Source organism: Panthera tigris, chromosome D1 (assembly GCF_018350195.1).
Source record: "Panthera tigris isolate Pti1 chromosome D1, P.tigris_Pti1_mat1.1, whole genome shotgun sequence".
Classification (NCBI taxonomy): domain Eukaryota; kingdom Metazoa; phylum Chordata; class Mammalia; order Carnivora; family Felidae; genus Panthera; species Panthera tigris.
In genome coordinates, this window is record NC_056669.1 from 68,357,161 (window position 1) to 68,371,369 (window position 14,209).

The 14,209-nt window shown below is 39.1% G+C and overlaps 1 protein-coding gene across 1 annotated transcript in view; it reads left to right on the forward strand.

Moving 5' to 3' along the window:
* Positions 1-14,209, forward strand: part of PARVA (parvin alpha) — a 167,526-nt gene that overhangs the window by 124,279 nt on the left and 29,038 nt on the right. Inside the window, exon 5 of the mRNA XM_042958015.1 lies at positions 11,365-11,505. Within this exon, the coding sequence (XP_042813949.1) occupies positions 11,365-11,505 (141 nt within the window). The remainder of the gene's footprint in view (positions 1-11,364; positions 11,506-14,209) is intronic.

Sequence of the window (14,209 nt, forward strand, 5' to 3'; positions counted from 1 at the left end):
GGAGGATCCTCAAAAAATCAGAAATAACCTATCATCCAATAATTCCACTACTGGATATTTACCCAAAGAAAATGTGAACACTAATTTGAAAACATATATGCACTTCGCTGTTTACTGCAACTTCAGTTACAATAACCAAGTTATGGGAGTAACATAAGTTGCCATATCAGTGGGTAAATGGATAAAGAAAATGGGGTGTATACATACATATATAATAGAGTATTATTCAGCTATAAAAAGAATGTGGTCTTGCCATTTGGGACAACATAGATGGGCCTAAAGAGTATTGTGCTAAGTGAAATAAGTCAGAGAAAGACATTACCATAAATTTCACTTATATGTGGAATCTAAAAAGTAAAACAAAAACAGAATCACAAACACAGAGAACTGATGATTGCCAGAGAGGAGGGACTTGGGGGATGAGAAAAACAGTTGAAGGGGATTAAGAGGTACAAACTTCCAGTTATAAAATAAATAAGTCATAGGGTTGAAGGTACAGTATGGAGAATATAGTTAATAATACTGGAATAACTTTATATAGTGACAGATGGTAAGTACATTCATCATGATGAGCATTTCATAATGTACATAATTGTTAAATCACAATGGCTCACCTGAACCTAATATGTCAACTATACTTCAATTAAAAATAGAAACAATTAAAAAATAAGTTTGCTATATTGTCAAATTTCACTCTTATGTGGATCCTGAAAAACGTAACAGAAGACCATGGGGGAGGGGAAGGGAAAAAAAAAAGGGAGGGAGGGAGCCAAACCATAAGAGACTCTTAAAAACTGAGAATAAACTGAGGGTTGATGGGGGGTGGGAGGGAGGGGAAAGTGGGTGATGGGCATTGAGGAGGGCACCTGTTGGAATGAGCACTGGGAGTTGTAATGGAAACCAATTTGACAATAAATTTCATATTTAAAAAAAATAAAAAATAAAAGACAAGGATTGTCAGACTAGATAGCCCAACAACATCTTGCTACATACTATTTACAAGAGACACTCATAATTTATGAGGGCAAAGAACAGTTTAAAGAGTGGGGAAAAAAATGGGGCACCTGGGTGGCTCAGTCGGTTGAGCGTCTCACTTTGACTCAGGTCATGATCTCGCGGTTTGTGAGTTTGAGCCCCGCTAGGGCTCTGTGCTGACAGCTCAGAGCCGGGAGCCTGCTTCGGATTCTGTGTCTCCCTCTCTCTCTGCTCCTCCCCCACTCATGCTCTGTCTCTCTCTCTCTCCTTCAAAAAAAAAAAAAAAAAACAAAACAACAAAACATTTAAAGAGTGGGAAAAATTACATACATTACACAAACACTAATTAAAAGAAAGCTGGAGTAACTGTTTTAATATTTGACAAAACAGACTTTAAGGTACTAAGCATTACTACGGAGAGTATATATTGAGGAGACTAAACCTACTAGGAAAATACAGCCATTTTAAACCTAAATGTATTTTTATGCATCGTTATATAAAAACTGAAAATGACAATCAGAATTACAAACACTTGATAAATCTGCCCTCACAGTGTTAGATTTTTAACATATTTTGGTTATGAACACATTAAGAAAATTTCAAAAGGATAGAGAAGATTTGGAGAAAGCAGTTAACAGCCATGCCCCAAAACTAGAGTCTTCTTTCCTTTCAACTGCACATGGAACACTTAAAAAGTGACTGTCAAATAAAGTAGGTCTCAACAAATTATTATACAGACCAAGTTCTCTAACCATGGTACGATAAAAAAAATTTTTCTAACAAAGCCTCTCCATATATTTGGAAATACAAATCTAATAACTCAGGAATCACTCATACTGGAAAGAGTATTTTCTGTATTCAAATTCTCTGAAGGATGTTGACATTAACATAGTATGATCTATACAGTAACTGTGTGTGTGTGTGTGTGTGTGTGTGTGTGTGTGTGTGTGTGTGTGTGTGTTAGAATATCCCAGTTTTTCTACCATTCAGAGTAATTGAGTTTATTCTTCCCTGTCTTGATACTTGAGAACTTGTGAATACTATTTCATTGTTTTCTAAAAATAATCACTCCAAAAGTGCACTTGGATGCTAAACTCAAAAAACAAGAGAAAGATTCACAAAATAATCCTGAGAAAATTTTCTAAATAGCATCCTATTTCAAAATCATTCCTGTTACTTTATAACAAGTTAGACTAATGGTGAACAATTTGCAGAACTATAGAAACATAAAAGGAACAATTTCATGGGAGAATAAAATTTGAGCAATAGGAAGTTTTTGTGGAAGTTAGCCTAATAATAAAGAGCAAAAGAGGGAAACCAGGAGTCTTGAGAAAGAAATTATCTTTAAATACTTAATAACAATGAGTGAAATTACTATTTAACTACAGGAATATTTGAGTGGATCTGTTAAATTTTGAGGGTTGAATATTTCAAAAATAAATAGGGGTAAATAAATAGGGGTAGAAATAGCAGAAAGAGGTTCTCAAGTCTTCTCTTTTAAAATGTCATATAAATGAAAAATAAAATAAAATATCATAAAATTGAAATAAGTGATACAAGGTTACAAAATAGAGATAACTATGTTTTACCTTATTTCCATACCCAGAGAATGCTAAAGACTCAAAGAAACAATAATAGAACCAATAAGGAGATTTGATAAGATGACTATATTTAAAAAGAAAATCTTTAAGGCAACAAACTTTTCTTTTTACCAGCAATGATCAGTTGGTAACATACACACACACACACACACACACACACACACACACACACGATGTTTATTGAAACTTTAATACAAATAGGAAAAAGGTGGCTTATAACCTGACTATATATCTACAGAGGAATAGTTGAATAAGTTCTAAGTCCTATAATGTATTATGTAGATTTTTTAAAAGAATGAGTTGTATCGATATGTACTGATGTAGAAAGATACTCATAATATGTGTTTGGGTGAGATATTTGGGACATATTTAGAAACTAAAAAGATAATAGAAAAGATCAATGAAACTAAGAGCTGGTTTTTTGAAAAGATAAACAGAATCAACAAACCTTTAGCTAGACTTACAGATACAGGACTCAAATAAAATCAGAAATGAAAGGGGAGTTATTACAACTTGTACTACAGAAATACAAAGAATCATAAGAGACTACTGTGAACAATTACACAGCAAAAATTGGGCAACCTAGGAGAAATTGATAAATTCCAGGAAATGTGCAACCTACCAAGACAGAATCATGAAGAAATAGAAAATCTGGACAAACTGATTATTAGTAAGTAGATTGAATCAGTAATCAAAAACTCCCCAATAAACAAAAGTCCAGGACCAGATGACTTCACTGGTGAATTCTACCAAAGATTTAAAGAAAAATTACTACCAACCCTTAAACTCTTCCAAATAGAGAAGAGGAAGAAAAACTTCCAGACTCATTTTACAAAACCAGCTACTAAAACCAGACAGGGATGTCACAAGGAAAACTACATTTTTCCTAATGAACACAGATACAAAAATCCTCAACAAAATGTTAACAAAGTGAATTCAACAATACATTAAAAGGATCATGCGCCATGATCAACTGGGATTTGTTCCAAGGATGCAAGAATGGTTTCACCCCCACAAATCAATTGGTGTGATATGCCCATTAACAAAATGAAGGATAAAAACCACATGATCATCTCAATAGATGCAGAAAAAGCATTTGACAAAATTACACATCCATTCATGATAAAAATTCTCAATAGAATGGGTACAGAGAAAACATATCTCGACATAATAAAGGCTCTATATGACAAGCCTACATACCCAATGGTGAAAAGCTGAAATCTTTTCCTCTAAGGAACAAGACAAGGATGCCCACTTTAGCCACTTTTATTCAACAAAGAATTGGAATTCCTAGCCATAACAATTAGACAAGAAAAAGAAATAAAAGGCATTCAAATTGGCAAGGAAGAAGTAAAACTGTCACTATATATACATATATATCTATATATATATGTATATATATATATACACACACACATATATATATATACACACATATATATAATATACATATAACACATATATGTATATATATACATATAATATATAATACATATAATATATAATATATAACTATATATTATATATATAACTATATAACTATATAACTATATAACTATATATATATATATATATATATATATATGTATCAAGAAAACCCCAAAGACTCCACCAAAAAAAAAAAAAAAAACCTGTTAGAACTAGTAAACAAATTCAGTAAAGTCACAGGTACAAAATCAATATACAAAAATTTGTTGTATTTCTATACACTAATTCAACAAACTATCAGAAAGAGAAATTAAGAAAACAGTCCCACAAGGAGTGAAAGACCCTCTGTGCTCATGAATTAGAAGAATGTTGTCAAATATTCTTCTACCCTAAGCAATCTGCAGATTCAAGACCATCCCTATTAAGTTGCTAATGGTAGTTTTCACAGAAGTATTGGGGTGGGAGAAATTGACTTCCAGTTATGAAATAAGTCACAGAATGAAAGATACAGCATAAGGAATATAGTCAGTGAATCTGTAACAAGTGATGATGTGTCAAGACAAATGGTAGCTGCACTTGTAGTGAACATAGCATCATGTATAGACTTGTTGAATCACTATGGTGTACACTTTGTGTGGTGTGACATTTTGTGTCAATTATGCGCAAATGAAAAATAAAAATAAAGACACATTGCACAGAAAAAAAATAGGAAAAGGATCCTAAAATTTGTAAGGAACCACACAAGACCTCAAATAGCCAAAGCAATCTTGAAACAGAAGACGAAGGGGTACCTCAGTGGCTCAGTCAGCTGAGCATCTGACTTTGGTTCAGATCATGATCTCACAGTTCCTGGGTTCAAGCTCCACATCAGGCTCTGTGCTGACAGCTCAGAGCCTGGAGCCTGATTTGGATTCTGTGTCTCCCTCTGTCTCTGCTCCTCCCCTGCTCATGCTCTAAGCATGAGAGTTTTGTTTCTCTCTTAAAAAGAAATAAACATTTAAAAAAAATTTTTTTTCTTAGGAAAAAGAAGACTAAGCTGGAGGCATCATGCTCCCTGATTTCAAACTATATTCCAAAGTTCTAGTAGTCAAAACATTACGGTAGAGCATAAAAACAGATACATATGTTAATGGAACAGAATAGAGAGCCCAGAAATAAAGCCACACATATATAGCCAATTAATTTAAGACAAAGGACCCAAGAATATACAGCTTCTGCAGTAAGTGTTGTTGGGAAAACTGGACAGCCACATGCAAAAGACTGAAAGTGAACCACTATCTTACAACATATGCAAACACTAACTCAAAATGGGTTAAGGACTTGAACATAAGACCTGAAACGATGTAACAAAATGAAAAGGCAACCTACCAAATGGGGATTTGGAAATATGTGCAAATCATATATCTGATAAGAGGTTAATATCCAATATATATAAAGAACTCATGAAACTGAATAGAAGAAAGAAAGAAAGAAAGAAAGAAAGAAAGAAAGAAAGAAAGAAAGAGAAAAGGACAAAAAGAAAATGAAAAAATACAATTAAAAAATGCACAGATCTGAATGGACACTTTTCCAAAGAAGACACTCAGATTGCCAACAGACACATGAAAATATGCTCAACATCAGTTATCATCAGGGAAATGCAAACCAAAACCACAATGAGAGATTACCTCACACCAGTCAGAATTGGCTAGTATCAGAATGACAAGAAATAACCAAAACTGGCAAGGAAATGGAAAAAAGGGAACCCTTGTGCTCTGTTGGTAAGAATGTAAATTGGTGCAGCCACTATGGAAAACAGTATGGGGGTTCTTTAAAAAACTGAAAATGGACGGGGTGCGTGGGTGGCTTAGTTGGTTAAGCATCCAACTTCAGCTTGGGTCATGATCTCACGGTTCATGGATTTGAGCCCCCACGTCGGGCTCTGTGCTGACAGCTCAAGCCTGGAATCTGCTTCAGATCCTGTCTCCCTCCCTCTCTGCCCTTCCTCATACATTCTCTCTCTCTCTCTCTCTCTCTCAAAAATAAAAAAAATTTAAAAATTAAAAATGGAAATACCATATGACCCAGTGATTCCACTTGTGGTTTTTCCTAGAGAAAATGAAAATGCTACCTTGAAAGATATGTGCACTCCTCTGTTCACTGCAGCATTATTTACAATAGCCAAATATGAAAACAACCTAAGTGTCCATCAATGGATGAACAGATAAAGAAAATACAGTGAATATACATTTATACAGTGGAGTATTATTTGGCCATAAAAAAAGAATGCAATCTTGTCATTTACAACAACATAGATGGACTTTGAGGACACTATGCTAAGTGAAATACTATATGGTCATACTTATATGTTGAATCTTTATTTAAAAAAATAAGCTCATAGATACAGAGACCAGATTGGTGGCTGCCAGAGGCAGGGGATTGGGGGGTGGGCGAAGTGGGTGAAGGTGGTCAAAAGGTACCCAAAAGATGAGTTATATCCATATATATTGACATAGGTATTCATAATATATGTTTGAGTGGAAAAACAAGTAGCAGAAAAATATATACACAGTAATCTCACTTTCATTGAGGGAGAAAATGAGAGAATGCTTTCTGTTTGTGTAATTGTGTATGTGAGCATGGCATAGAAATACACCTAAAACTGTTAACAAAGTTTGCTTCAAGACCTTCTATCTACTCAAATCCACCTAACACCAATGCCATTGCCTAAAATAAAATATCCAACAAAATTAAAAGCAAAAAAAAAAAAAAAAAAACCCAAAAAAACTAAAGTAGAAAAAAAGTCAAGCAGAATTACATTTTCTCAAAAATTAGTATGCAAAAGAAATAAACCATAGAAAGTCTTCTCCTGAATAATGCCAGATGCTAAAATACACAACTTTTTTTTAATTTTAAGAAGGCATTATAATAGCATTGTGGCAATTAAAAAATACTGGCAGAAACAGAAAAAAATGAGTATTCTAGTAGGTCATGTATAAAATCCAATTTTTAAAAAATGAGAACGGAATGGACAACAGTGCAGAAAAAGTTGTCGAGCTAATAAACAGACTCAGGGACCTAAGAAGTCCAACGTCAGCAGAAGGTTATAAATATGAAAACTTATAAGCCATGATGTAACAAAACAGGGCAGGCGGGTACGCAGTCTCCTCCCCTCTCCCTCTCCCCAAGCCCTCTCCCAAGACTGTCATCACTATCCCCAGTGATCTTTTCCTCTCAGCCAAGATAAAGCTGCAGAAATTTTCTTAACCGAGCACTTCGGGCAGCCTCTACCAAACTACCCAAACTGTGATTGCAGTATTAGATGCAAACAACTTGTCATTTCTTCAGTAGGAGAGGATCCAAGATAAGAATTTGCGGCCCAAACAATGGAAAAGGCGCACGTGATCTCTTCAAGTATGAACAATCAAGAGGAAGACATTTAAATATAGGCTTATTGCTCTGGAAAACAGTGTGGAGATTGCTCAAAAAATAAAAAAGAGATCTACCCTATGACCCAGCAATAGCACTGCTAGGAATTTACCCAAGGGATACAGGAGTGCTGATGCATAGGGGCACTTGTACCCCAATGTTTATAGCAGCGCTTTCAACAATAGCCAAATTATGGAAAGAGCCTAATTGTCCATCAACTGACGAATGGATAAAGAAATTGTGATTTATATACACAATGGAATACTACTTGGCAATGAGAAAGAATGAAATCTGGCCATTTGCAGCAATGTGGATGGAACTAGAGGGTATTATGCTAAGTGCAATAAGTCAGGCAGAGAAAGATACCGTATGCTTTCACTCATATGTGGATCCTGAGAAACTTAACAGAAGACCATGGGGGAGGGGAAGGGGGGGAGTTACAGAGGGGGAGGGAGGCAAACCCTCCCTTAAGTCTTTAAGAGACTCATAAATACTGAGAACAAACTGAGGGTTGATGGGGGTGGGGGAGAGGGGAAAGTGGGTGACGGGCATTGAGGAGGGCACCTGCTGGGATGAGCACTGGGTGTTGTATGGAATCCAAGTTGACAATAAATTATATTTAATAAAAAAATAAAAATAAAAAATAAATATAGGCTTATTAAATCCCTGACATTTAGAAATAAAGAATGATGGCCCTGGGGCACTTGGGTGGCTCAGCCAGTTAAGAGTCTCACTGTTGATTTTGGCTCAAGTCATGATCTCACTCGTTGTGAAATTGAGCCCTACATCGGGCTCACGGACAGCATGGAGGCTGCTTGGGATTCTCGCTCTCTCTCCCTCTCTCCGCCCCTTCCCCACTTATGCATGATCTCTCTCTTTCTCTCACAAAAATAAAATACATAAACTTAAAAAAAAAAAAAAAAGAATGATGGCCATAAGCAACTAAAGAGAAGAGAAAGATAATACTTGGGCCTTCGAGGTGAAAATAGCTTGAGCTCATTCTATCCAGGTGCAGAAAATAATTTCTTTTTTTAACGTTTATTTATTTTTGAGAGAGATAAAGAGCATGAGCAGTGGAGGGACGGAGAGAGATTGGGACACAGAATCTGAAGCAGGCTCCAGACTCTGAGATGTTGGCTCAGAGCCCCATGTGGGGCTCAAACTCACGAGCTGCAAGATCATGACCTGAGCTGAAATCAGATGCTCAACCGACTGAGTCACCCAAGTGTCCCAGATACAATTCTTTTTTTTTTTTTTAATGTTTGTTTATTTTTGAGAGACAGAGCGTGAGCAGGGGAGGGGCAGAGAGAGAGGGAGACACAGAATCCGAAGCAGGCTCCAGGCTCTGAGCTGTCAGCACAGAGCCCAAGGCAGGGCTCACATCCACAAACCATGAGATCATGACCTGAGCTGAAGTCAGACGCTTAACCGAATAAGCCACCCAGGCGCCCTCCCCCCAACCCTGAAAATAATTCTTAAATCCATAGAAAACTGCAGAAATTCTCCAATGAACAATCTCATCTTCAAATAACTACCCAAGGCACATTTGAGCTGGATAAGATATAACTGCAGAAAAATAAATACTATAAGCATCGGGGAAGCCATTGCTGTAGGTTTAATTCTTTTGTGTGGTGCTCCTTAAAAATGTGGAGAAAAGACATTTTAAACACATTTTGGAGTGTCCGTTCTATCAATCTTGAATGGGTTGTGGAGAGTAGATTCGGTGAATCCAACAGCAGATAATACTTCCCATTATTTAACTCAAAGCTGTTCTCTTTAACAGATAAAAATGTAGACCTTTAAGTATTAAGTTATACCATTGGATGCAAGAACAATTGATTTTAAAACACACCATTTTATAAGTACCACTCAGAAAAAGAAAAAATCATGTCAATTACTATTACTCAAAGCTTACCAATTCCTTAGAATTTTTATTTCCTACTTTTTGAAAGTGTTCTTCTAGGCTTATTAAGGTATGGAAGTGACCACACTATGAAGAGGTAGGACGCAGTGCACACACGTGGAAGCAATGAGAACCCCTGTCTTCCACCTGGCTGACAACAATTATAGAGTGCCATCCATTTTATGACACACTTATTTCAGGGATGTTAAAAAGTGAAAAACAACAACAAAAAAGTGCGCCCTAAAATTCATGAAATGGGACACATCAAGTAAGTTACATTTCCAGTGGGTTTCAAAGGAAAGAAGGTCTTTAAAACAGATATGTCTCTGGCGGCAAGGGAAATAAAAGTTAATAGGAACTACTGGGATCTCATCAAGATAAAAAGCACAGTGAAGGAAACCATCAACAAAACTAAAAGGCAACCGATGGAATGGGAGAAGATATTTGCAAATGACATATGGATAGAGGATTAGTATCCAAAATCTATAAAGAACTTACCAAACTGGCCCCCCAGAAACAGATAATCCAGTGAAGAAATGGACAGAAGACACGAATAGACACTTTTCCAAAGAAGACATCCAGATGGCTAACAGACACATGAAAAAATGCTCAACATCACTCATCATTAGGGACATACAAATCAAAACCACAATGAGATAACACCTCACATTTGTCAGAAAGATTATAATTAACAACTCAGGAAACAACAGGTGTTGGCGAGGATGTGGAGAAAGGGGAACCCTCTTGCACTGTTGGTGGGAATGCAAACTGGTGCAGCTGCTCTGGAAAACAGTGTGGAGGTTCCTCAAAGAATTAAAAATAGAACTACCCTACTACCCAGCAATTGCACTGCTAGGTATTTACCCAAAGGATACAAAAATGCTGATTCGAAGGGGCACACGCACCCCAATGTTTATAGCAGCACTCTCAACAATAACCAAATTGGAGCACCTGGGTGGCTCAGTCGGTTAAGCATCCAACTCTTGGTTTTGGCTCAGGTCATGATCTCACAGTTTCCTGAGTTTCACCCCTGCGTCAGGCTCTGCACTGATGGTATGGAGACTGCTTGGGATTCTCGCTCTCTCTCTGTCTCTCTCCCTCTCTCTCCCTCTGCACCTCCCCTACTCACACTGTCTCTGTCTCTCTCAAATAAATAAACTTTTAAAAAAATAGCCAAATTATGGAAAGAGCCCAATGTCCATCGATTGATGAAAGGATAAAGAAAATGGGGTGTATGTATATACAACTGAATACTACTTGGCAATGAAAAAGAATGAAATCTTGCCATTTGCAACAACATGGATGGAACTAGAATATATTATGCTAAGCAAAATAAGTCAGAGAAAGATATATGATTTCACTCATGTGGAATTTAAGAAGCGAAACAGATGAACATAGCAGAAGGGAAGGCAAAATAAGATAAAAACAGAGGGAGGCAAATCATAAGAGACTCTTAAATACAGAGAACAAACTGAGGGTGGCTGGAGGGGAGGTGGGTGGGGGATGGGTTAAATGGGTGATAGGCATTAAGGGGGTGTCACATGTAAGACAGGAATCACTGGGTTCTACTCCTGAAGCCAAGACTGCGCTGTACGTTAACTAACTTGAATTTAAATTAAAAAAATAATAAAACAGATAGATGTCAGTCAGTGTGACACATACCTACACATGACACATACAAAATGCCTTGAATGAAGAGGAGTGCCAGGGGAGGCACACAAGCCTTTCCAGTCGGGGCCCAGAGTATGCTTGGAGAAGGCAAAGATGAAGAGAAGGAAAAATCCAGAATGCTGGGAAAGAGTTCAGGTAGGACAGGATGGGCTACATGCCCCGCTCTGAGATCGCACAGCTCTCTCAATACTGGTGACACATCAGATGAGGTGGGGAGAGCAGTGTCCCTCACAGAGCAGGTGCTCAGTATATACTTGCTGAGCGAGTGAATGTGTGAGCATGTATGTTTGTGGGAGCGAGTGAACGAGCGTGTGAGTTAGGGGTGTCTGTGGCCGGAGATAACAGCTGTTCTCTTTCCCCCCGCCCTTGTCACCCCAGAAAAACTTGAGAGCGAGAAGCTGAACGTTGCTGAAGTCACCCAGTCAGAGATTGCTCAGAAGCAAAAGTTGCAGACCGTCCTGGAGAAGGTCAACGAAACCCTGAAGCTTCCTCCCAGGAGCATCAAGTGGAATGTGGACTGTGAGTTTTACAAAAAAGGATGGAACGGTTAAATGTCCCCTGTGGCCCCCACCCTGGGGTTTCCCCACAAAGCCATCCAGGACGCTGGCAGGCGCCGGGTGGGTGCAAACCCATTTATCATTGAGTGAGATGTGCCCTTCTTTAGAGAACTTATCCTCTGTGCTGCTGGGAAAATGACAAAGTGTCCAAAGCCAGTGTGCTTTTCTGTGAAAGGCCGTTTGTAGCAAGTTCACGTGAGCTAGGGAGCAGAGGAGACTACTACGGATTGAGCTACTTCTAAGCCCCTGTACAACCTTTTGAGAAAGCCACGTGTCCAGCTCATAGAGGCTTCAAGAAGCCAAAATCCCTACGTTCAGGCAGCTGAGGAGCAGGGGAGCAAGGACTTGGCTCTGTTTTGAAGCCCATGCCCTTCCTCTCAGCCCCTCATTTTCCAGAAGGAGCAAAGGTCTGGGGCTGACATCGCAGGCCCTGGAACAGGATTTTCAAATTCGGGTTGCGCGGCTAGTGTAGCTTGAGCATCTCCAAAAGTTATAAACTGCTTGTTCTTTTGCTACCTTAAGAGCCCGCCAGGCTAATATGGACGTGATGAGTCCATAACAGAATCAGCCTTGAATCAGCAGATCAGGTGACTCCAGTGGCAACCTCAGATTTCTCAGAGGGCGTCCAGAGTTGTTTTGTTCTTTGTAATCGATGAAAATATGAATTCAGATTAATAAAATGATTTAGATCATGTTCTCTGCTTTTAAGTATTAAGGGGTTAAGTTCTAGACAAAATCGTATCCAGTTTAAACAACTTAAAATGGACACCTTCCCCCTCCCCCCAAAAAAACCACCTTTCCAACTTGGGAAAGAAAAGGAAATCTTGGGGCACCTGGGTGGCTCAGTGGGTTAAGCATCTGACTTCAGCTCGGGTCATGATCTCGCGGTTTGTGAGTTCGAGCCCCACATCGGGCTCCGTGCTGACAGCTCAGAGCCTGGAGCCTGCTTTGGATTCTGTGTCTCCCTCTCTCTCTGCCTCTCCCCTGCTGTGTCTCTCTCTGTCTCTCAATAATAAATAAACAGTAAAAAAAAAAAAAAAAAAAAAAAAAAAGGAAAAGGAAAAGGATATCTTTATCCCTCAGCTTAGAGACCCAGTAGCTGCCAGACCCAACCTCTTCAGCAAGTTTCTAGCAACTGACATTGGAGGTGAGACAACAGGTACCTCCTTCAGCATAATCATACCTTCGCGTGCACATCACACAGTGCTTGAAACAGGGCGACCTCTGTGTGATGGAGAGAAACACCCAGGAAGAGGGGAGGCCATGCCCTGGGTCCTGGTTGCTGCCCCAAAGGCCAGGAATGCTAACAGTGTTGGGGGAGGGGGGAGGGCACCTGATTACTAGTGTGGGAACTGCATCTACCTTGCGGAAATCCACAATAGTCGTGAGCATTAAAGTCCTCTGATAAAGACCCCTGCTTAGTTTTGTTTCAACCTATTCCCTCCTCCCTGAATGTGGACCATCTCCATGCACCCCTCCCAACAAAACACCTTTTCACTTACCAGGGAACCCAGTTTCGGAAAGATTGAGATAGAATGGAAATTTTTTTTTTTTTTTTTTTTTGAGAGAGAAGGAGAAACAGAGCACTTGCACCAGCGAGGGGGTGTGGGGGGCAGAGGGAGAGAGAGAATCTCAAGCAGGCTTCATGCCCAGCATGGAGCAGGAAGTGCGGGGCTGGATTTCCCCGAGATCACAACCTGAGCCAAAATCCAGAACCATCCTGAGCCAAAATCCTGAACCATCCAGTCGTCCCAGCATGGAACTTTTTAAAGCCACTTCAGGACCATGGTCTTTAGTGGTTTTTAATGATTTGTTTGGTTCATGTTTACCTTCATTTGTTTAAAAAACTTTTTTTAATGCTTATTTATTTTTGAGAGAGAGACAGAGACAGAGACAGAGTGTGATGGGGGAGGGGCAGAGAGCGAGGGAGACACAGAATCTGAAGCAGGCTCCAGGCTCCGAGCTGTCAGCACAGAGCCCTAGCGGGGCTCGAACTCACAAACTGTGAGACCATGACCTGAGCCGAAGTCGGACGTTTAACTGAATGAGCCACCCAGGCACACCCTTCATTTGTTATGGGGATATGTGTACGAGTAAAATAATCACCCGTGTTGCCACTCTCATCTGGCTGTTTTCATTTTTTGCCCACTACTGTCCCTATCAATGCAAATGTTTACTCACACTCCTGTGTTTTGTTATTTTCTCTTAATATTATATCACATTTCCTATATTCCCATGTAGGATTCATTATCCCATGTATTCACTATCCCAGGTAGCCATTATTTTTGATGGCTGCTTCTATTTCACTGGGTAGAAAGTCCCATAGGGATCTTAAACCCTACATTGACGTTGATCCTATTAGGATGTTTGCTCACCTACTGGCTACTGTCGGGGCCAAGTCAAATGTCTTAGGTTGGGTCTCTTTTTGCTTCTCTCGAGTTATTCCTGTCAGATAGATTTCCAAAACGGAGATGAAGTACTAGGCCGGAGGGATCATTCTCTCAGCGGCTAGATCCCTGTGATGACTGTTTGCAAGCATGAATGGTTTCTTCCATAAGGGATGTGATGGGTCCAACTCCTGGAGAGAAGTTCTGTCCCTCCCCTCTGCTATTCTCTCTAGCTCCTAGATATCGTGTCATCTTTCCACTCAGGACGAAGGTGGCAGG